This window comes from Syzygium oleosum, unplaced genomic scaffold (assembly GCF_021117445.2).
Source record: "Syzygium oleosum isolate NSW1041296 unplaced genomic scaffold, Sole_v2.1 Sole_v2.31, whole genome shotgun sequence".
Taxonomy (NCBI): domain Eukaryota; kingdom Viridiplantae; phylum Streptophyta; class Magnoliopsida; order Myrtales; family Myrtaceae; genus Syzygium; species Syzygium oleosum.
Window position 1 is genome coordinate 109,394 of NW_026607515.1, and position 24,352 is coordinate 133,745.

Genomic DNA, 24,352 nt, shown 5'->3' on the forward strand with positions numbered 1-24,352 from the left:
AGTCCTCCTGTACCTAGGAAATGCTTTTGTGTTCAAGAGTTGACCGTCCATCTCCATAAAATGACACCACCGTTCTCACCGAATGCTTTCGCATACAAGTGTGTCATCAGACGAGACTGAAAGCTCATCATGTATGCCTTTAATATGGCCAAAATGAATGGATGTACACTTTGTGTTTAAAAGTTGCCAAGAAAGAATGACATCTCTTGGCGTAATTTCAAATTTGCATGTGCTGAAAATGGTATGAAAAGGTGTTTTAGGCGTTTGTATGGCTGTTTTATGTGACCAACCAATAAGCATTTTTATTGTCTGTATGACATACATCTCATCCTACGTGGTGATTAAATTTTGAAATCACTCATTTTGAATTGGCTTGTTACACATCACATGTCCTTGTCACGTAATACGTGGCGGGTAGAACCTCACATGAAATTAGTTGTAATATGTAACATGATATGTAGTTTCATTTATTGTCCGTTGCTAATCATAATTAGTTATAGAATTTCAAATTCAGGAATAAATTGAAGCCATAATGGTAATTGTATTAAACTTGGAATTAGTGTACGTCTCCATATCCAGATGCATAAAATGAAGGTGAGTGCGTAAATGAACGTATTGTTAACACCTAAATTTTTGCCTATGGGTTCCTTATGCATTTAGGAGTAGAAGCATTATGGTTTATAGATAACTAGTTTCCCCTTATGTAGGTCATCCATGCATTTTATAAAAATTAGGAATTGGATTCATCGGTAACGACGTAATTTGACTCTCAACCAAAAATCTTGTTATTGTATGGCCCGGATTCGCATTGCTTATTTTTGTGTGTTCTCTCATCATTCATTCTAAAATTCGTCAAAATTAATGGCCACCCTCTAATCACTCATTTTGCCTCACATTTTCATGTGGCTAGCCTTGTACCTTTACCCTCATAGATTGTTGATTAAATGGGAAAAATTGAACTTGCAAGTGAGACGATTTGGGGATTCTAAACGAGGTAAGAATGGAACATTGAAATTGAACTAAATTGATTAGATGGGGATAAGTTGTGACCGGCCATTTCCCCCTCTCTTGAACCAGGAAAACAATCTCCATGGTCCTTATCCATTCCACAAGCCATTGGATTAAAAACTGCACTCTTTGACTTGGACAAAGACGTACACCTCGTGAAGTCATTAATTATGACAGCTCAAGGAAGTCATACCCACCTTTTGACCATTCAAAAGACCAGCGGAAACGAAAGAACCAGCAGAAACTTCAAGAGACCGGCGGCGGAGCTTCGAGGAACAAGGAGGTAACTGTAAATTTTACTAGAGCAGCTTCGGCTGACTTGATTGGACAAAGAATGAAGGGAAAGAACCGGCTGAACATAAAAGGATCAATCGACAATAAGCTCCAGGACGGAAGAAAACGAAAAACTTTTGAAGTGTGGTTTAAGGTTAGACCACAAGAAGAGATCGTGCGAGGGGCCGCCGAGAGAAAAAAAAAATGCCCCGAGGTTCCCCCTCTCCAAGCGTGGACGGCACAACCCACCATTTGCTTTCTTGTTTCTCCCCTTTTGTTTTCTTTTTGCTTCTTCGTGAAAACGTGCAGACCCTCTTTTCTTGTCCTTTCTCACTTGTTGCTTTTTTGTGAAAGTGTTGAAGGAAAAAGACCTCCTGCCGTGTCAGTCCATGGAGAAGAAAGAAAAGGGCATCGCTTTTTTTGTCCCTTTCCTTCCTCTCCTCCTCTCTTCTCCTCCTCTCTTCTTTCTCTGTTTTTCTCGGAATTGTGGCCGAACTCCCCTTTTCTTTTCGGGGGTATAAGGTGTAAGGCAAGAGAGAGAGACCCTCGTTTGTCTTTTGTGGCTGGTGCATGCGCATGGCATGCGACTCATGTATGTATAAGTCCTATATTCTATTAATACGATACGGATGCTAATTGTAATGCAAATGCAAATAATGTGTGATAAATGTAAAGTGAAAAATAATGTTGTGAAATTTTCTATATATTTCATTGAACTATACATGAGCCTATTTATAGGCTTTACAGAATGACTAACTATAGTAATATAATATTACAATAGGAATTACAATCAATCAGAATAACGAGATTATGATTCTATGAGATACTCATAATCAGAATAGCGAAATTATAATCCAAGAGATACTCAGAATCAGACAATATATTTCTAACAATGTGAATGATATTTATGTTTAGGGGTCATATCAGCCCCTAATTTTCTATGCAATTAAATCCTAAATAAAATAGCGAAAACTTAGATCCTCTTTGAAGGGGAGCTCGAAGAGGTTTCTTTCAAGGGTTAATACCACGAAAAACCCTAAACTGGTACACTTGTGACACATTTACCCTAAACTATTTTTTTGACCACAAAAAACTCCAAACTGGTACACCTGTGACAATTTTACCCCAAACATACCATAAAAAATCCTAAACTAATACACATGTGACAATTTTACCCCGAACTAATTTTTTAATATTATTTTTTATTATTTTTTTTTAATTTTGAATTTTTTATTTTTTTCTTCATCTTTAACCTCTGGCCGGTCGCCGGACCGGCAACCGGCCAGAGGTGGATGCCGGTGAGGTCGGCCCCGTCGGCCGTTGGAAAGGGCCGACCTCGCCGGCGTCGGGCGAGGGTTTGTCGCGCCGATGCTCGAAGCAAGGGTCGCCTCGCCCGACGCAGTGAGGGTCACCCCTCGCCTAGATCCTGGCGAGGGCGCCCTCGTCGGCGTCGGGCGAGACGCGCCCTCGGCCCGACCCAAAGCGAGGCTGTCCTCGCCCTGGCCCTTTACCCGGGCGAGAGTGCCTCGCCGAACGCCGGCGAGGGCGTACCTCGCCTCGACGACGGCGAGGGCGGCCCACGCCACGGCACGGCGGCAGGGCCGACCTCGCCGGCTTCCGCCTCTGGCCGGTCGCCGATCCGGCGACCGGCCAGAGGTTGAAGATGAAGAAAAAAAATAAAATAAAAAATTTAATAACAATTCGAAAAAATAAAAAGTACTATGAAAAATTTAATTCAGGGTAAAATTGTCACATATATACCAGTTTGGAGTTTTTTGTAGTAAGTTCAGGGTAAAATTGTTACAGGTGTACCAGTTTGGGGTTTTTGGTGGTCAAAAAAATAGTTCGGGGTAAAATTGCCACAGGTGTACCAGTTTGGGGTTTTTTGTGATCAAAAAAATAATTTGGGGTAAATGTGTCACAAGTGTACCAGTTTAGGGTTTTTCGTGGTATTAACCCTTCTTTCAAAGATAATAGACACTTAAATTTGTCAGCGGAAGTCAAGGGATGGCACAATGGCTGAGGATGAGAAATATGATTGGACGAAAGGTCTTACCATGTAAAAATGGTGTTCACCGGAGGAAAGGTCTTGCCATATAAAAATGGTCTTCGACCGAAGGGGTGGTCTTGTGTAAAGAGATGGCCTTACCATGTAGAAATGGTGTTGTCGAACATATAGCCTTACCATGTAAAAATGGTCTTAATCGATGGGGTGGCCTTACCATGTAGGAATGGTCTTGACCGAAGGGATAGTCTTTCGAGGCTACGGGCTGCGATCACTTGCGGAGGTCCTGAGGCTGCTAATCCGCGTACACTCGCAAAAGGACTATGAAGAGACCACTACACTTGATGGGTCAACTTGAAAAAGTCATCTGAGGCTACAGGCTGCGGTCACTGCGAAGAATGATAACTCAGGGGCTGCTAAAGACTATTAAAATCACTGTATTCATAGCTACAAGTCGCGATCTCAATGACTACGAACCTGCAATTTGCTTTGGAATACCTACTTGAAAGTGTGGTTTAAAGATAAATTCATGAACCTTTTGAAAACATGATTTAATGACAAACCCTTGAACCCTTTGGAAAGTGTGATTTAAGGATAGACCCACGAACCTTTTGAAAACATGATTTAAGGATAAATCCTTGAACTTTTGGAAGTGTGGTTTAAGGTTGGACTACAAACCTCTGAAAAATTTGGTTTAAAATTGGATTATGAACCTTTTGAAGTGTGGTTTAAAGTTAGAGGATGAACCTTTGGAAAGTATGATGTAAGGTTGGAGCACGAGAAGAGATCTAGCGAGGGCCCTCGAGAGGGGGAAAAAAAAAACAAACCCCGAGTGTCCAGTCCCCCAGCGTGGACGGCACAACACACCAATTGCTTTCTTGTTTCTCCTGTTTTGTTTTCTGACTTGTTGCTTTCTTGTGAAAGTGTTGAAGGAAAAAGACCTCCTGCCTTGTCAGTCCATGGAGAATTAAGAAACGGGCTTCGTTTTTTTTTTTTTTTTGGTCTTTTTCCTTCCTTGACTTTTCTCTTTCCCCTCCTCTCTTCTTTCTCTGTTTTTCTCGGAATTGTGGCCGAACTCCCCTTTTCTTTGCGGGTGTATAAGGTGTAAGGCAAGAGAGAGACTCTCGTTTGTCTTTTGTGGCCGGTGCATGTGCATGACATGCGACTGATGTATGTGTAAGTGCTATATTTTATTAATGCGATACGGATGCTAAATGTAATGCAAATTCAAATGATGTGAATGATGGTTTTATTTAGGGATTATATCAGTTCCTAATTTTTCATGCAATTAAATTTTAAATGAATAGCAAAAATTTAGGTGTTAACAACACACTTCAAGATTAAGTAGGCGAGGCGTGATTTCAATAGCTACTCCTTGCCTTCCCGATAATTTTAAGTCAAAAATAGTATATAAATCTATGAATTTAACTCTATATTTGGTTGATTTGGTGAAGCCAAGAATTCCGACCATTTTCATTTCTTCCTCGAAGTAGGAGGATACCAGGTTGGAGGCGAACAGGCCATTATCTTCGACAAAAGGCTTGTTCTGAGATCATAAAATGTTTAGTTCTATTTTTTAAGGATTTGTCTTTTAGTCTTCGGTCGAAACAGGAGGAAAAAGCCACTCGGCCACTAATGATTTATGCTTTTGCCAATATAAAATGAAATGGTTTCGACCTTCCGAATTACTTTGTTTTATTAAGGTTAATATAATATATTGGGTATAACATGAGAGTTAGGTTCTGCACCACTCCCGTCTCTTCCTAGGTTTGGCGATGAAATTTTCAATAACAAATACACATGACTTTATATATATGTAGACACACACACACACCATAGAATATCATAAATGGCCACATTTATTGAACTCTTGTGCCCAACCAAATCCCCTAAGTCCACTACCTACGAGTCAAGCACAAATTCTCCTGCCTCCATCTCTACATACCGTTCTTCAACCCTCTCCAAAATTTCAAAACGCCTCCATCGTATCAAAGACATCGTCTCAAAAAAGGGCAAAAAAAGGTCAAAGATCAAGATGGGTTCGATATTGGGCGAGACATGGGTGGCTCCGACCCAAGTCCCCAACGACGATGAAACCTTTTTATTTGCCATGCAACTCGCTTGTGCGGCGGAGCTGCCCATGGTCCTCAAGACGGCTCTCGAGCTCGACCTCCTTGAGCTCATGGCCAAGGCTGGGCCCGGCGCAAGCCTCTCTCCCCGTGAGATCGCGTCTCAACTCCCAACCAAGACCCCGGATGCACACACAATGCTCGAACGGATCTTGCGCCTCCTCGTGACCTACTCCATTGTCACGTGCACCATGCACGAACTCCCCGACGGTCGAGCCGAGAGGCTCTACGGGATTGTTTCGGTTTGCAAGTTCTTGACCAAGAACGAGGATGGTGTTTCGGTCGCCCCTTTTGGCACTATATACATATGCATTATATTCTTCCATATTTTTGCACTACCAATCATTTGGCACCCGCACTAAATAGTTATAATCTTTGCTCTACGACAGGAAAAAATACTAAAAAAATACTAAACCTATTGTAATTGTACCAATTCAATTAAAAACCTTTCAGTTGTACCAATTTAATTCTAAACTTTTTTATATTTTGAAAATTGAGTCAATCCGGCCAATTTTGGCCAGAAATCATTGATGTGGACACTGGCCGTCCTACGTGGCACGGCCTGCGCTGACGTGGACATATTTTAATAAAATTTTGAATTTTTTTATAAATTTTTGTTTATTTGTTTATTGATTTTTTTCCTTTCATTTTGGCCAACCACCGGGCAAGGGCCAACAAGCCCTTGCCTATGACCGGTGAGGCCGCGATGGCCCTATGCGAGGCCTTTTCGGTTGGCGAGGGCCTTTGTGCCCTTGCCTAGGGCCATCGTGGCCTCACCGGCAGTGAGCTAGGGCGCGAAGGCCCTCACCTAGGGCCTTCGCATCCCCGTCGGCCACGGGCAAGGTGGCCCTCACCTAGATCTGGTGAGGGCCTGGGTGAGGGCTGTGACCCTCGCCAGTGCTTTGGGAGGGCTTGTTGGCCCTCGCCCAGGGTCGTGCCACGTAGGATGACTAGTGTCTACGTGATCGATTTCCAGCCAAAGTTGGCATGATGGACTTAATTGCAAAATGTGAAAATGTTTATGACTAAATTGGCACGATAGAAAGGTTTATGACTGAACTGGCATAATTGCAATAGGTTTAATACTTTTTTGGTGCTTTTCCACTCCGACTCGGTAGATTCAATCAATCCTGATATTAAAAACACATGGACAGCAGAAACTCTCTATATTTGATCGGTCGAGTATGTAGTCTGCTAAACTTTTCTTTTGATGATGTTTTTTCTTTTGTTGGTTGTTTTGTTAGATTGGGGTGACAACAAACGGAACGGAAAAACCTCGTAGAATTGTTCATCAAGAAATGTGACTAGTCGCTGACATTACACATTATTAGCATTATGCGACGCCAACTTAATTCTCTATAATCTATTAATTGCGTTGACTTACTTTGGTAGGTAGAACTAATTTCATGATAATAATGTAGTACGTCACCTGAAAAATGCATATCAATTGTGCAATTGTTAAGCAATCACTTACTCATAAGAGTCAATTTTAACTTTGATCGGTAATCATCACGAAATAGATTCATGGTCGAAGTTATATATATTCATCGAGAGAAAAAAAGCTGAATTGACTACGAATTTTGAGCAAAATAATGCCGGTACCACTTGAAAGATGCAGTTCTTGAAGGAGGAGTCCCGTTCGACAAGGTCTATGGAATGACAGCATTCGATTACTTCGGTACGGGGTAAGAACAGCATTGGTGCCAAAACTTGTGTACGGAGGCTACTTTGGTGCCAAAACTTCCATTTGGATCACTTTAGTGCCAAATCGGAGGAAAAATGATCATTTTGGTGCCAACGGCGAGAGATTCCGGCAAAAAAAATACGTGGCATTTATATTAAAGAAAAATAAGTTGACGTGGCAAATATTTTAAATCGCAGTCCACGTGGAATTGCATAAACGACATCGTTTTCCATCCTCCATGAGAAACGACGTCGCTTTATTTTCCTACGTGGAATGCGTTTAAAAAACGACGTCGCTGAAGAAGGGGGACTAAAATTAGGGCTCAGATCTTGAGTTCTCCCTCGCTCGACGTAGCTCCCTCGATCGCCTTCCGTCGCTCGCCCACCGTCGCTCACCCGCCGTCGCTCGGCCGTCATCCACTGCCGTCGGTCTGCCGTCGTCGTAGCTGCGCCATTGTTTTCTGGCCCATCGTCGCTCAGCCGCTTCACTCAGGTTTGTCATGTTCTCGCCGTGGGTAAATTGGGTGGAGAATTTAGGGTTCCGGCAAGCAAATTGGGGCACGGAGGGCAAAATGAGGGCTCGGCTTGGATTGCTTTTATGGGGAGGGAAAAATGGTGGGGACCTCACTTTTGTTTAATCACTTTTGTGGGGAGGGCAAAATTGTGGGGACCGAATGTGACTGAATTGAAAAATAGGGCGTGGAGGGGAAAATGAGGGCTCGGCGCAGAGGGAAAGTGGTGGGGACAGTGGTGGGGACTAAGATTTTATTTAGTTAGTTAGTGTTTCTGTGGGGACCGAATGGGGTTGAATTGAAAAATGGGTGTTGGGGACATTACGTTGTTTAATCAATTGAATAAATCGGCTTCCTTTGTTTCTTTCGATAATTGTTTAATCAATTAAATGTAAAGTTGTTGATGATTCTGCTATGTGGTCCAAATGAATATTTTTATTCTTTGGGTGCAGCATTGAAATGGAGGGGAATCATGTAGGCATCATTGTTTGCTATGGTGGAGAGTTTGTTATTGGCCCTGACGACTGGGAATATTGTGGTGGAAACGAAGGTACTATTTACGTCAATGTTGGGAAGCCATCATATATTGATTTTGTGAGGGATTTGTTGTATTTTTTTCGATGCAAAGTGCAACAATTGCACTATTGTGTTCCTGGGAAGGAATTGAAGGATGGTTTGAGATTTTTTAGTGACGATAATGGTATTAAGGATATCATTTACCATTATCTTCACGGCGATGAAGCTAAGGTCTATGTTGAATATTATAGTGATGATGAGGCTGATGAGGATGATGGAAATGATAGTAATCAGGTTGGGGATGAGTCTACGTTAGATGGAGGGCAACATGAGAGTCAAGTGAGGGAGGAGAGGGAGACAGATTTTGATAGAAATGTGGGTGTAGTCTCAGTTTCAGCTATTGCTGATGAAGACTTAGTTGGATTAGAATGGGAAGTTGCTCAATATAGTGTGTCAGAAGATGAAGCTTTGCCAATTGTCAATTTCCTAAGTGATGAAGACGATGATGAACTCCAACAATCAAGACAAAAACAAAGGGAATTTTTCAGAAAAAAACTCCCAGCTTTAGGAGAAAGGCTTGAGCTGGATGGAGTTCCAGCTGGAGGTAATGGAAGTGAAGATACAGCAAGTTGCGACAATGAAACTGCTGGTTCGGAGAATGATAATGAAGAACCTGTTCGTCGAAGGAAAAGTAAGTACCCTTGCTATGATCCAAATGTCGATAAACCTGTTTTGTCTGTCGACATGAAATTTGATAATGCAAAACAATTAAAAGAAGCTATTGTGGAGAGTTCTATTGTTGAACAGAGGAGCGTAGAATTCATTAGAAATACGAAGGAATTTGTGAGAGCTAAGGGCTCACAACCCAATTGTCGTTGGAAGCTGTATGGCGCTATGAGTAGGAAGGGGTCATTTCAGATTAGGTCATTCCAGGAGGAACATACTTGTTCAATTCATTTTGATAACAAAAGGGTAACAAGTGTGTGATTGGCGAAACATTTTTTTAATACAATCAAAGCAATGCCTGAGATCAAATGCCCTCAGTTGAAGCAGTTAGTGAATGAGGAGGTAGGAGTTAATGTGTCGAGGAATCAGTGCAAGAGAGCTAAGCAGAGGGTGATGCAAATTTTGATGGGTCGGTACAAGGAAGAATATGCGCAGGTATGGGATTATGCCCGCGAATGCGTGGTTCAAAACCCATCTAGTAGGGTATATGCTGAGGTTGTAGAGAGGCCACTGCCTGATTGTGGGCCTAGGTTTGATAGATTTTATGTTTGTTTTGATGCATGCAAACGGGGCTTTTTGGCTGGTTGTAGAAGAGTTGTAGGATTGGATGGATGTTTCCTTAAGGGTATATGCAAGGGGGAGTTGTTGGCTGCTGTGGGGAGAGATGCCAACAATCAAATGTTTCCGATAGCTTGGGCAGTTGTCAAGATTGAGAACAAGGATACTTGGTCCTGGTTTCTCAAGAATTTAATGGTTGACCTTGACATAAACGATGGGGGAGGATGGGCATTCATGAGCGACCAACAGAAGGTAATACCATTGTTAATTAATTCCCTTTTCATATTAATTACTTGAGTATTTTCTGACTTGTATTTGTTGATTTGAATTTTTGAAGGGACTTGTTCCTGCATTGGCTGAGTTGATGCCATATGCTGAGCATAGAATGCGCGCGAGGCACATATATGCAAATTGGGCAAAGATCTCCAAAGGGGATATGCTGCAGAAGCAGTTTTGGCAGATAGCGAAGAGTACCAACATGGCTGAATTCAGATTAGCCAAACAGGGGTTGTTGCAGCTGACAAAGGAAGGCTTTGATGCACTATTCCAGACAGAAGCTAAGCACTGGTGTCGGGCCTTCTTCAGCGAAGAATTTAAATGTGATATAATTGACAACAACTTCAGTGAAGCTTTCAATGGCAGAATTTTAGAGGCCAGGTGCAAGCCAATCATCAGCATGCTTGATGATATTCGTGTTATGGTCATGACCATACTGCACATGCAAAGAGATGAGGCTATCAAGTGGAGCAGAGAATGCGGTCCTAGAATTGTAAAGAAATTGGATGCGAACGTTGCTGCTAGTAGGTTCTGCCATCCGGTTTGGAATGGAGAAAATGGATATGAGATCATTCACAATAATGATAAGTATGTGGTCAACCTAGATAGAAGAAAGTGTTCATGCCGAGCCTGGGAACTAAGTGGAATTCCTTGTCCCCATGCTATTTGTGCCATTTTGATGAAGCAAGAAAGGCCAGAGGATTACCTACATGATTGGTAAAAAAAAAGCTCATACCTTAATTCGTACCATTTCATGATGCAGCTTATCCGAAGTAGCAAATTTTGGGAGCCAACAAATCATGAAGGCCCTCTACCTTTGCCACTAAAGAAGCAAATAGGAATGCCAAAGAAAAAACGAAGAATACAGGAGGGAGAGACATCAAGTCAGAGGATGAGTAAGACCGGGGTGAAGATGAAATGCTCCTATTGCCACAAGGAAGGGCACAATAAGAAAGGTTGTCAGTTGAAAAGACAACGTAAACAAGAAGTTGTTGCAAGAGCTGATCGTGGGCCAAGAACAACACCTACTGAAGAGGTTGCTCTTGGGCCTACTGAAGGGCCAACAAAAGGCCCTGTTGTAGGCCCAAGTGCAGGGACAAGTACAGGCAAGACGACAACAACAACAACTGAGTCCACTGTCGAACAAATGAGGAAAAAATATCCAGTAAGCTATATATTGTTGTGTTTGTCTTTTATGGGCTGAGTTTAATTTTGTTATGTGTTTCTCAGGTGAGAAGATGACCAACTGCACAAGTTGCACAAGGACAGGGAGCCCCACAGGTTGCTCCCCCACAAGTTGCTCAAAGTGATGCACCACAGCGAACAAGAGGGGTTCTTGGAAAAAGAATAAGGCAATATGGTTATGGGATTTACACAGATGAACGTACTGGAATGACTATTTTCAATGTAAGATTTGTAGGACTCATGTATTTAATTTATGGTATTTCAATTCATTTGGTTAACAATATAATTATGTTCTTGTAGCCTGGAAGAAGGTCGGAGGTGCTTATCTCTCAAGGTGGGCCAACTCAAGAGTCAATGGCGCAGCCAAAGAAGAGCACAAAGAAGAAGAAGAAGACAGGGAGTACAGCTTCAAAACAGCCACCAACAAATAAAGTTGCACCAGTTCCATCTCAACCAACAGAACCAGTACTAGTTCCTTCTCAACCGACTGATCATGGGACCAATGTTCCTACGGAGAGGTCCCGACACATGACACGTGCTACAAAAAAAATTGTTGATGCTAAGAAGAATGTGACAGAAATGCCAGTTAATGAACCTACGCGTCCAGTTCGAAAGATTGCCCGAATTATGAATCAATTCAAAAGTGCAAAAGGAAAAGGAGCCGGGGGTGTTGTGCATATTGACTAATGGGAGGGTGCTGGACATGGTATCTTCATTGATGGGGATTGCTGCCATTGTTGTTATGTGTTCGCTTTGACATATTAGGTGGGAGGGATCGTTGACTAATTGGGGGCTGATGTTTTTTTATGGACATGTTTATTTTTTTAAAGAACCAAGCAATGTCAATGGCAACAATGTTTTTGTTATTTTCTTGTCTTGCACCTTGTTATGAGGCTGATGTTGTTTTTGGAAGTTATTGGTTGATTATTGTTGCTGGTTGAAGTTGTGGGTGCTGGATGTACGTGCTGGTTGAGGTTGTGGGTGCTGCATCTTCCTGCACTAGCAAATACAAGTACTGGTGTAAGAACAAGATGCACTAGCAAAGCACTAGTGCAATTGTGGCTATTGGTGCATCCTGTTGCACCAACACAGCTATCGGTGCAACTCTGGGTGCTGGTGTGTCTTCTTCCACCAACACTTGTATGAGCTGCTGCAAGAACAAGATGCACCAGCAACTCAACTGGTGCAACAACATGCACCACGACTGGTGCAAGCCAATGGAAACATAGTTGAAACTGACTTGTTCTTTTTTTTAAACTCCTGCAACACGAGTGATCACTTTTTCATCGCGATTGACACTAAAATGATCACTTTCAGAAAAACTTGGCACTGAAACGATCACTATTTACAACTTATGGCACTGAAATAGTTATTCGTGAATTGTCACCACCCCTTAATTTCTTCATGGTTTGCAGTAATGGTTGCAGCAAACCATTACATCTGATGCAAAAACCAAGCAAACCAATATATACAATACAGAACCAAGCAAAAAAAATTTGAAGTGCTCACAACCAATGAATTCCAACTCCAACCTTCCATTTCCACCATAGATTGGAACAAAACCTTTTGTTCCATACAATTTGCAGCAAACCAGTAACACACTTTACTTACAAATGACCCAATACAAGTAAATATTCCACATCTTCGATTATGGTAGACATACAAACTTCTTCTCATTACTCACTTCAAATTTGAATATACTACACAAGTGAACAACAACACAATCAATGCTCGATAAAAGTTTCTTTCAATTTTCAGCCTTGAAACTTCCCTCTTCAAATGGTCGATTAAAGATGTTAAACCCTTCATTTGAGCTTGCATTGAGTCGACATCATCTAACTCGTCCATTAATGTAGGTGGAGGTTGATGTCGTCCTTCAAGTAGCTGCAAGATCACTTCTGTGGCTTGACCGGAGAATTTGGCATCAACCCATTTGAAATATTTGTACTTTGAGCCTTCTCTATACCTGCTGTATCCATGGAATCTTCTCCTGGGATTTAACTGAGTCCAAGATGTTCTTCTCGGACTCGGTAACCCACAAAAACAGTAACACTCACCATCTAATTCGCTTTCTTTAATCGAATGTGAGCCGCTGCTGAAGTTTCCGCCTTCCATCTGCAAGCGCGAGCTGCCGCTCTCCATCTGCAAGCGCGAGCTGATAATTGGGGATTTAAGGTTCTGCTTTTCGCGGGTTAGGTATCCTGAATGTGAGCCGCTGCTGAGCTTCCGCCCTCCATCTTTCAATTTGGGGATTAGGGTTCTTATTTTGGGGAGAAGAAGCTAAATAAAACGGCGCCGTGTACGTATGGTGAATAAAACGGCATCGTTTTAATCTTTGCATGCTGACTGTACTCTCCGGCGAGCCATGTCGGCTTCAAATACTAATAAAAAATTGCCACGTCAGATTTCCGACCAATCAAATCGGAGTTGGCACTTAAAAGATCGTTTTTCAAATTTTTTAGCACTAAAGTGATCCAAATGGAAGTTTTGGCACCAAAGTGGCCTCCGTACACAAGTTTTGGCACCAATGCTGTTCTTACCCCCTTCGGTACCAATCCGAGACTCAACAAACTATTCAACGAAGCCATGTCCGGTATTTCGACCATCACCATGAAGAAGGTCCTTGAGACATACAAAGGCTTCGAGGGCCTCAAGTCGGTGGTCGACATTTGCTGTGGAACCGGCGCCGTCCTCAACATGATCGTCTCCAAGTAGCCCTATGTTAAGGGCATCAACTTTGATTTGCCTCACGTCATCGCCAATGCTGCATCCTATCCAGGTACTTATATGTTATCCTACAATCTCTCTATATCACCTCATGTTAATTATATTGCATGCACGGTTAGAACTAGAATTGCTTCAGAAACAATATTATGGTTGATGCGTTTATGGAAATATATAACGGAAAAGCTCATTTCCTATGCTAATCAAGTTTGACTTCCTCGAATAAACTACTACGATCTTCGCGTTAGGCATCGAGCGTGTCGGAGGAGATATGTTCGTTAATGTTCCTACAGGAGACGCAATTTTCATGAAGGTTAGTCCAACTTGTATTACCACTCTCATTTGCCGATTACTTTGAACGTGAATGATAATAACTCTTATTTGTAATTTGCTATATTAATCAATTCGGTTGTGGCATGCAGTTGATATGTCACGATTGGAGTGACGAGCATTGCTTGAAGTTATTGAAGAATTGCTACAACGCGCTACCGGAAGACGGGAAGGCCATAGTGGTCGAGTACATCCTTCCCGAACTCCCGGACACGAGCTTCGTGGCCAAGTTAGCCTTTCGTTCTCACCTGATCATGATGGCATGGGTGGCCGGGAAAGAGCGGACGGAGAAGGAGTTTGAGGCATTGGCCAAGGCCGCGGGATTCAAGGGTTTCCACGTTGCGTGTATCACCTACGACCACATCATGGAATTCCTCAAGAATTAAGGGTTGTTTGAGCTAATGGGACGGAACATGGAGACGTATCGGACGATGGATAATAATATCTAGCTTCTTGTGATTGGCAAGAGCATAATCAAATGGTGGGCCGAATGGTGAAGCGATAATTTAGTTGCGGATGCAAGTTTAAATCCTAAGTTATTGTTAGTGTCCATTACTACCAAATGCTATCGCATACAAGTGTTATTCAATGAGACTAAAAGCTCATCATGTATGCCTTTAATATGCCCAAATTGAATGGATGTACACTTGTGTTTAAACGTTGCCAGGGAAGAATGAGGTCTCATCGCTTAATTTGCATGTGCCGAGCGGATCTGAAAAATTGTACAAGAAAGCGTTTTAGGCGTCTGTACGGCTGTTGTATGTCACCGACTAATCATATTGTCCGCCTGGCATGCATTTCATCTTACGTGGCACTTAAATTTTGAAATCACTCACTATGTATTGGCATGTTACACACCACGTGTTATTGTCACGTAATACGTGGTAGGTAGAACCTCACTTGCAATAAGCTGTAATACATAACATGATACGCTGTTTCATTTATCATCCGTCGCTAATCATGATTAGTGATAAAATTTCAAATTCAAGAATAAATTGAAGCACATGATGGTTATTGTATTAAACTTGGAATTAGTGTATGTCTCCATATCTGGATGCATAAAATGAAGGTGAGTGCGTAAATGTAATTAAGTATTGTTGACACTTAAATTTTTGCCTACGTGCACCTTATGCATTTAGGAGTAGAAGCATTATGGTTATAGATAACTAGTTTCCCTCGTGTAGGTCATCCATGCATTTTATAAAAATTAGGAATCGGATTCGTCGGTAACGACATAATTCGACTCCTAAACAAAAATCTCGTTATCGTATGGCTCGGATTCACGTCGCTTTTTTTTTGTGCTCTCTCATTGTTCATTTTAAAATTCGTCAAAATTAATCGTTGCCCTCACATTTTCATGTTGCTAACCTTGTAACTTTACCCTCATAGATTGGTGATTTAATGGGAAAAATTGAACTTGCAAGCGAGACTATTTGGGGATACTAAATGAGGTAAGAATGGAACATTGAAATTGAACTAAATTGATTAGATGGGTATAAGTTGTGACCGGCCATTTCCCCCTCTCTTGAACCAAGAAAACAATCTCCATGGTCCTTATCCATTCCACAAACCATTGTATTAAAACTGCACTCTTTGACTTGGACAAAGAAGTCCCCTTCGTGAAGTCATTAATTATGACAGCTCAAGGAAGTCATGCCCACGTTTGGACCATTCAAACGACCAGCGGAAATGCAAGAACCAGCAGAAACTTCAAGAGACCGGCGGCTGAGCTTCAAGGAACAAGGAGGCAACTGTAAATTTTACTGGAGCAGCTTCGGCTGACTTGATTGGACAAAGAACGAAGGGAAAGAACCAGCTGAGCATAAAAGGATCAATGGACAATAAGCTCCAGGACCGAAGAAAAGAGAATAAAACAAGAAACGAGGACAGAGTTCAAGGTGGGCGGTGACTTTCATAAAGGGAAGGAGGAGGAGCTGGAGTTCTTCCTGACCGTTTTACCACTTGTGGTCGTAAGTTAAAGAGGAGAGGACAAGTATATAACGTGTATTTCTCCATAACCCAAGATTCGTCTCCCATGCTTAATATTGCCGCTGATAAACAGATACTGAACCCTCTTATCATTGAAAGGAAAAGTATGACGAACCATTTTATTATTGCCACTGTACATGTTTTTTTTTTGTCAGAGCCTTTGTACACGTTGACTTCACACTTTCATACGAGAATTTTTGCTCTACTAAAATTAAATCATTGAGTTTTAAAGTGAAATAGGTATGTTAGTCATGCAATATTTTATATAAAGCACTGCAAGATTCTTCTTTGCATTTGCATTTTAAATGCACATTCATCAATACGAATAAAAACAAAGATAAGAAATATGTGGAACAGAGAATTGTTGAATTTGTGTGGAATTTGTGTGTATCAGATGTATCTAATGAAAAGTCCATAAGCCTATTGATGACTATATAAGGTAATCAAATCAAGTATGATCAATCAAAACATGCACAATTGGGAATATGAAGATCTCCCAGATATATATTGTGGACACCTAAATTTCGATAGCCTGCTTACTCATTGATCACATAAAAATTAGCTGGCGATTCCGATCCCTAAACAAAGTCCGTTAAGTCCAGCTTGCATATTAAAAGAACTGGGACTAATGAATTGGCATAGGGAAGCTTTGAATTAAATTCTCTAAACATATTTGCGGCAAAGATTTCGGATATATGCTTATATGTTTAAAGATTTATCTACAAGGCAAAAGAGACTATGGGCAGACAATATTGGACCGGTACATGATTCAGTAACGAGTCAACAATCTCGGCCAAAAGTGAGAGAGTTATGGAAAGAAAGGAGGTCATCAAATCCTTAATTCCCACCGATTCATCCATTGACATTATCCTGTGAGGAAATCAAGGAATCCCACTGGAAAATAAATTGGGCAGAGGGAAGATAATGAAGAATGAAAGGAAAATATGAACAAAAGGGGAAGCGAGCGAGAGATTTAGGAGAGAATGCACTAATTGAGAAGGGGAATCGGTAAGAGAAATCTTCTCTCCAGCAATCTTTGGCCAGCTGAATGGAGGAATCAGTGGAATCTCGATAAGATTTAGGACTTTTGGTGCACTTGTTCCAATTAATTAGTAATTGCATCTCATGCATTATTCACATTGCATATAGTTTACATGCCACAAAAAGAAAATACAAAAAAAGAATTAGTATTGCATCATTATATCACCGCTGAAAATAAATCAAGTCATTAGGTCATTTTTAGTGTCTTAGGGTTTAATTCTTTATTTCTATGAAAAAAACATAAAAAATAGTCTCTCGCATAGTTCGAATAATAGGGTTAATCTATGGTTAATTCTATCTCATGTCATAGTACTCATATCATACTTTTTAATATTGTGTATTGGTTGCATATAATAATACACATGTTATCTAGGTTATTACTTCGGTTCATCAATGCATGTAAGATTAAAACTCCTATAGTCCTAGCAACTAGATTAAGTCCTGTTTATTTTACAAACAAGAAAACCCAAAAGCAAAATTAACTCCATTTTATAGTAATCTAAGTCATCACACATAGTTTAGATTATATATAAATCATGTTTACATAGACTAACCTACATGCTAGGTTTGCATCGTAGTAATTAAGGGTCCATGCATAATCACATTTAGAAGTCATAATTAGGATATGCATATCATTATTTGCCATTAATTGAAGTTTGCAGAATTCCTAAAGTGATAGTGAAGCTTCGATTTTTGTTTGCTTAATGCATCAAGGTTCTTTATTCTTTTCAAATTATTTATTTACTATTTTTTATTATTGAGTATTACATTATTGCTTGTGCGCTTGCATGATCACTTTTCACATGTTAGTGGTTTATGATTATAAATGACACAGATTTGTACGACCTTTCCAAAGGTGAACTACCTAAGGAAAGCTGAGGGATTATTAAGCCCAAAGACTTTACTCGGACTCTCCCAAGCTCTACGTACCAATTCCAACTTGGAATTCATATTTTAACATACACTATTCTTACCTTTTGGAATCGCCACTAGTCAATTAGGGTTGATTAGAAACCCAAGTAAAATATGGGAGAATACTTTACTTCTACGAACCAGATATTCAATAGATTCGGCGATTTGATTATGCTGGATTAACTCAACGCCCATTTAGTACCAATTGCTCAACAGAATGCATCGGCAATGTAACATTCTCACCTCGGGGTTATTAATACGACGTTCCAGGCGCGTCGCCGTCCCGTTTCTTTTATCTTCTCATTAAGAGCATGCAGAAGCGTACAACAAACACCCAAACAAGCAGTTAGGAAAAACAACTTTGCAATACACTACTTCTTATATTAGATGAGTGTATTTTACAAGCCCCCTTTTTTTACGGGCCTTTTTCCCTTTTCAACACACTACACATATCCGCGTAGGCTGGGGGAAATTCCTATCTTCTTTAGCGTGACTACAGCTCCCAAAATTGATGTGAGATTTCCATGCCTACAAATTACCCTCCAAGATCGTGGCTGAGTTTGGCCTAGGGGTGAGCCGAGCGGCAAGGGGCGTGGCCAAGAGGAGAGGGGGTAGCCAAGAGAGTGAGGGTGTGAGGGAGAGAGAAAGAGGAAAGTGAGTGGTGAAGTGAGAAATGAAGGATGAGTGTCTCTATTTATAGGCCTCAACCTCATCATTGCTTTGCCAATTGGACCAATAGAAACTCTTGAAGTGGCAAGCCTATTTTGGTGAGTTGGCTAGCCTAACAAAAAGAGGTGGCATGCCTAAATAGATGGTGTGGCAAGCCTAAACCTTAGGTGAACATTTGCTTTCTTCACATTGGACCACCTAATGCATGAATCATCCTAGCATTAATGAAATGTAATGATGTATAAGACACCTAAGCTATGTGACTCACCATCCTTCATTTAATGTCTAGATTTGGTGTAATCATGGTCTTTGGATTTGATCCTATCCAATACTTGCTCACCAAGACAAGCTTTCTTCTTCTAGAGATTCTATTTTGTCATTTTTCAAGAATTAAAGCAAACGTGAGGATGGTCTTGAAAGTCTTTGGCCATCATTAGTCTTCCTTTCAAGCTTTCAATTAAGGTCATTCATTCCCAAACTTGGCCTCCAAGTCTTCACTCTAGGGTCATTATACCCAACTAAGTCATTTAAGATCATTTATTGCCTAACTTGGTCTCTAAGTTGTCAAGAAAGCCATTAAGTTTAAGATCCTCATGATGACTTCAAGATATGTCTTTGGTCCCCCTCTCTTCTTAGCTTGGGCATGTACATCACTGTCTTAGTCTTCAAGACACAAATTATCAGTTGGCTTGGTGTCAATTATTGGTGTCTAATTTCAATTATTGGCAACTTAGTCGAGTCAAATTGTCTTCTTGTTCCAAAAAGCACTCTAGGCGTGAATCATGTGGCCTTATCAAGAAACATTCAATAATTGGGGTCCCTAATAGTTCCAATGACACATCTTTAACACCCAATTTTCACTAAAACTTGACTTAATAAGGAACTAAGGTAATTAGGGATTTCAAGTGCCATAAACAATCAACCATCCCATTTGGAACCGAGGTTTGGTGTAAAAATATGTCCGAGTGTGGTTGGGACACAACCGAGCCAAAGACCGGATTGAACGGCATAAGGCCAAACCCGCTGGAATGTCTTGGCACATGGCCTATTCGATCGGCCTTGACCGAGCGCCCGCGAGGGCACATGGCCGGGCCATACGAGCGTAGGGCCGGGCACATTGCCTAGCCATACGGGCGCCGGGTTGACTGCATAGGCGCCGGGGCGACTGCACAGGCGCCGGGCCGACTGCATGAGTGCGGTGCTGGGTTGCACGGTCGGTGCGTTGAGCGCATGGCTGGGCCACACGAGTAAGGGGCCGGTACTTGGGCCCGGCATACGCTTTGGCTCACGGTTGGCATAATGCATGGCCTGTTGCTAAGTCTGATTGGCACGGAATAATGGGCACAAGGCCTGGCACATGTGTCGGGCACAAGAACTGGCACATGGCTGGGCACGGGGCTGATTCGTGGCCTAACTGACGGGCATAAGGGCCGATACACGGTCACAAGGCCTGGTTTGTGTGGTTGGCACAAAGCTTGGTCTGCGACTAAGCCATAAGGCTCTTGACCTGGCACATGGCTCTTGGCCTGGCATATGGCTCGTCCATGGCCTACCTGACTCAATGCAACGATCCATGGCTGATTCGCGATCGGTCCATGTTCAAGCTTCCATGATTCATGGTTGACCCTCGGTTATCATGTAGCCGCGTGGAATTGAGTACAATGGGATCGATCCACGGTCGCCCGCGACCGGTGCATGGTCGAGTGGAATCACCCACGACCGATACATGCCTGCACGGCACCGATTCCGTGGTCATCTCGGACCTTCTCACTAGCGACCCTTGTGGTCGAAAGGTCGATCTATGGTCGAATCACTCTAATCAACTTGCGTGACTGGGGAGTCATTTTATTGCCGATCCCTTGGCCAATACATAGACGATCCTTTGATCGAGCCATGACCAATCCTCAATGCACTCGTTCCGACCATACCATCCGTTCCATTACCGACCCTTGGATCAGACCGTTCACTAATTACATGGCCATTTTCCTTGGTCGTTCGAGTCCAAATTGGGGATGTCACAGGCAAGGAGCAACAGCCGCTGCTAGGCCTAGTGCAACATATATAGGCAATGGAAGTGCGAGTAGTGTCACGTTCGAGTCAGCCAACAGGTCAGCGATGCTGGCTTTGCCTGTACTACCGGCTCCAGATAGTAGGGCGACCAATAATTTCATCGATCCATTTGCAGCATCGCTCCCTATTGCTCCACCGGTGTACGTGCAACAAATGTTGATTAGGCTTTTGGTTGATGAGCAACTCTTGTGGCAGTAGCCCACGAGAGATGGAATGTGAGGGCAACCTGGGATGGCAAACTTACAGGCTGATTGATGCAACGTGGGAGGTTACATAAGAAGTTATTAAAGGTTGTTGGGACTAATTATGTAACTTAAAGGGGGGGGGGGGGGTGAATAGATTGCTTAGGAAGATATTACAATTTTTTCGCGAAAAACAACGTGTAATAAAGATATATCGAAAAACACCAAATGTACGAGAGACAGAGTATCACTTGTATGCAGGAGATGATAAACAGAAGTATAAATAGCTACACACAAAGATATATAGTGGTTTGGCTTTATCCCCAAGCCTACATCCACTCTCACCATTAACAGTCACAAGTTGGGCTGGATTGCACTAGTAATCTACTGATCAAATTACACTCAGCAAGCACCACTCCTATCAATTCGTAGATCACACTACCAGGAGGTGGATGCTGTTATTACTCGGTACACTTGAAATTTCAACACAATTACAATGCAGCAAGTGCTATCGATAGAGCAAGTGCACTTCGCTCAGTACATAGCAAGTAAGAGATTTCAGAATTCTTGTAAGCACACATTCTTGCTCTAACTTGTTTGCTTCAGAGACCTTCTCTTTTATAGGCATATTCAAACTAGTCGTTGCTGATGTCCCGGAGAGGTAAAGTAGCCGTTAGAGTCGTTGGGGCTGCTATCCTCGGAACTGACTGCCCATTTAGCCTATTCCCGAACTTCTGCAGCTTTCCTGAAATAGCTTCTGTTGTATTACTGTAGCTGCGATATTGACTACCTGTCAGAATGACTCTATTCCTTTCTGCTCGAGCTGCTGCTGTGCCAGTCCAATCCCAACGGCTATAATAGTGACACAATGATTATGTCAAGTAAACCGATACTAAAACATCACCAAATACAATATCTCTTTAGCTTGAACAAGATATTGTCATTTAGCTGATCTTTGAGATCGATGGCGCTATTTCTGTGAACTTTCCAGGACAGTCTTGCGATCTTTTCTTCAATGAATAACATCATGATTTATCACTTAGTCCCTTGAATATGTCTACACTTAGACAACATAGATATTAAACCAAGGACAGTTTGGGTATCATTAAAATCATTTAGAGATGTTTCTCCAACAATCTCCTCCTTTTTGATGATAATAAAACTATCCTGAAGATGTGAAACAATTATTTTGAATGTGTAAGTGCTATTTAACGAAAATCTGCAGAGTAATGATTTTTCTTAGAGAATACACTTTGCAGAGATGTCTCCTTTTAAAGAGTATTTTGCAAGAAATATCATAGACAATATCTAGACGATCTTTAAATGGAATACTAGTTTGAAGAGTAGATCTTCTAGAATTTTTGAGCAAATATCATCATAAACAGATAGCTTAAATTTAAAGTCGTAGTACGTTGTTTCTCTTGTTTCGATGAAGCTCTGCCTATTTCGATGTAACACAGTAATTCGTCATCTTACACATATTTTCGTAGTTCAGTATGCTGCTCCCCCTGTTTTTATGAAAAGCTCATTTTGCTTTCTTCTAGGTTCTCTCCTTTCGCTATCTTTTCACATCCAGGTTCTGTCCCCCTTTTTGTTATCAGCAAAAAAGAGCATAGAATAAACAATATAGAGAAAAGAGAGTACTTGCATTGATAGGGAATTTATATAGGAGTAGATAGTAACAGCAGTTCTAACATGAAATGAAAGCAACAGAAAAACATGAGCAGTTAATAGAGATTAAGTGCGAGGGCATTTTCTTTGCTTTGTAGTGGAGGGTTGAACAACTGGTTCCTTAGGTTCAGGTCATGTAGGGTTATAGCAGTCTAAGCTAAGCAATGTTCGTTCGATTTTCACCAAGTATTTGGTGAGAGAAGTGATGGAGCTTTTGATGTTCTGAACATTAGCTTGAAGCTTTGAGATTGCAGCAGTGGGAGTAACCAAGGATTCAGCAGGAGAGGAAGGCCTCTCAGGTCTGGGTGGACGAGTAGACGGTCACTGTGTGGTTACCTTGCCTTTCCCTTTGCTAGATGATGTAGCTTATGTTGCCAGCTTTTCTTGAAGAACCTGTTTTGCTTTTTCATCATCTCCTTGACCTATGAGAACGGCTTCATTCTTTTGATTGACCCATCCTTCAGGCGTCATTCTCAGCATCATTTTATCCAAGGTCTTTTTCCCTTTCTCCACATGAGGTAAGCTACGAGGCGCAACATCATAGAAGTCGATGTGCTTGTGCCTGAAAATACGAGTGATAAGGGCACCGTAGGGTAGCTTACCTATCTTGCGCTTGGCAATTTGGTACATGTGGATGAAAATCACATGTGCCAGGGAAAAATCTTCATTTCTGATGAGAATGGCCCAAATGACTCGTGCTTCGTAATGAGAGACGTCATTGGTTGAGGATGATCTGGGGCGTAGGCAGAGGGTCAGGATTTTCTGAATGAAGTTTGCTTTGAGGGGCAGCAGGTGCAAAGGAACAATTTCTCTAGATCCTCGAGTGAAATTAGGAGTTTCCAAAATGAAGCTGTATGCAGTGTCTGGCTCAACAGGGATCTTTTTGAAAACTTTGAACTCGGTGTTGATGATCTCGGCCAACTCATCAAGAGTCACAGTGTAATTTTTCTTGGCATAAGAAAAGATGAAGGTGTAGATTTGAATAAAACAGGGCCACTAGAGTGAGGTGTACCTCATCGTTCATGGTGCAAAAAGTTTTAAGTCGAAGATTTTCAAACAGTTGAGAGAGAAAAATTCCATGTGCATCAAGATAGTCGAAATTCACAAAGCAATGTGGGATTGGACCACGATTGTCAAATAATTCAAAAGCATCTTTGTGTTCTTGATTAAAAAATAGTTTAGAATCAAATAAGGTGTTGAGAATGAAACCTTCAGTAGGTTCAAAATTTTGAAAGACCTGGTTATCGTCGTCTTCTCGCTTCTTGTCTCCAGCGATTTCTTTGATTTCAGTCCTTGGATCGCTTTGTTCAATAGGAACAGGAGGTTGAGTAGGAGGTGATGGTTCTTTTTTGCTTCTTGTTTCTTTGACGGTTCAGTCTCTTCCTCTTTCTTAGTGGAAGATTTTGTGGATGGTAGTATTGGCAGTGGTTGCAAGGATTCACTAGCAGGTGGTGTCTAGGGTTGAGTTTCAGGAACCTTGCTTGTGATAGGGACAAGCACATACCCTTTTTCTTTGATAAATGCTTGTATGATTTGTTCAAGAGAGGTGCTTGGCAAAATGGTTGGCTGAGAGGGTGCTTCCAGTTGTAGTAGTGGAAGGTCTGACGGGATTTTCTTTCCTTTTCCAAAGCATATCCGAGATTCTGGAGTTTTGGCACTTGGAACAATTTCTTCAGTGAAAGAGGGAAGAGCTGTGCTTGTAGTGTCAGATGCTCCATGTTCTCCAATAGATTGAGAACTAGGAAGACTCTAACTTTGAGTGACTTCCGTAGAGGCTGCTAGTTGGTCAGTAAGATCAATGTGCGATCCTTCCTTGGAGAGTCTCGATTGCATCGTATTGGTGCGAGTGGACTTTTGTGTGCCAATGGCTTTGCGAGACTTGGAAGCCACTGA

At 41.7% G+C, this 24,352-nt stretch overlaps 1 protein-coding gene and 1 pseudogene across 1 annotated transcript; both read left to right on the forward strand.

Annotated features, from left to right (window-relative positions):
• Window positions 1-5,321: 5,321 nt before the first annotated feature.
• On the forward strand, window positions 5,322-14,311 carry LOC115667433 (caffeic acid 3-O-methyltransferase-like; annotated as a pseudogene).
• On the forward strand, window positions 10,504-11,616 carry LOC130135333 (uncharacterized). Its single transcript, XM_056304183.1, has 2 exons — window positions 10,504-11,093; window positions 11,172-11,616. Exons 1-2 carry the CDS (start codon window positions 11,079-11,081, stop codon window positions 11,556-11,558), a joined length of 402 nt encoding a protein of 133 aa, XP_056160158.1. The 5' UTR covers window positions 10,504-11,078; the 3' UTR covers window positions 11,559-11,616.
• Window positions 14,312-24,352: the final 10,041 nt, after the last annotated feature.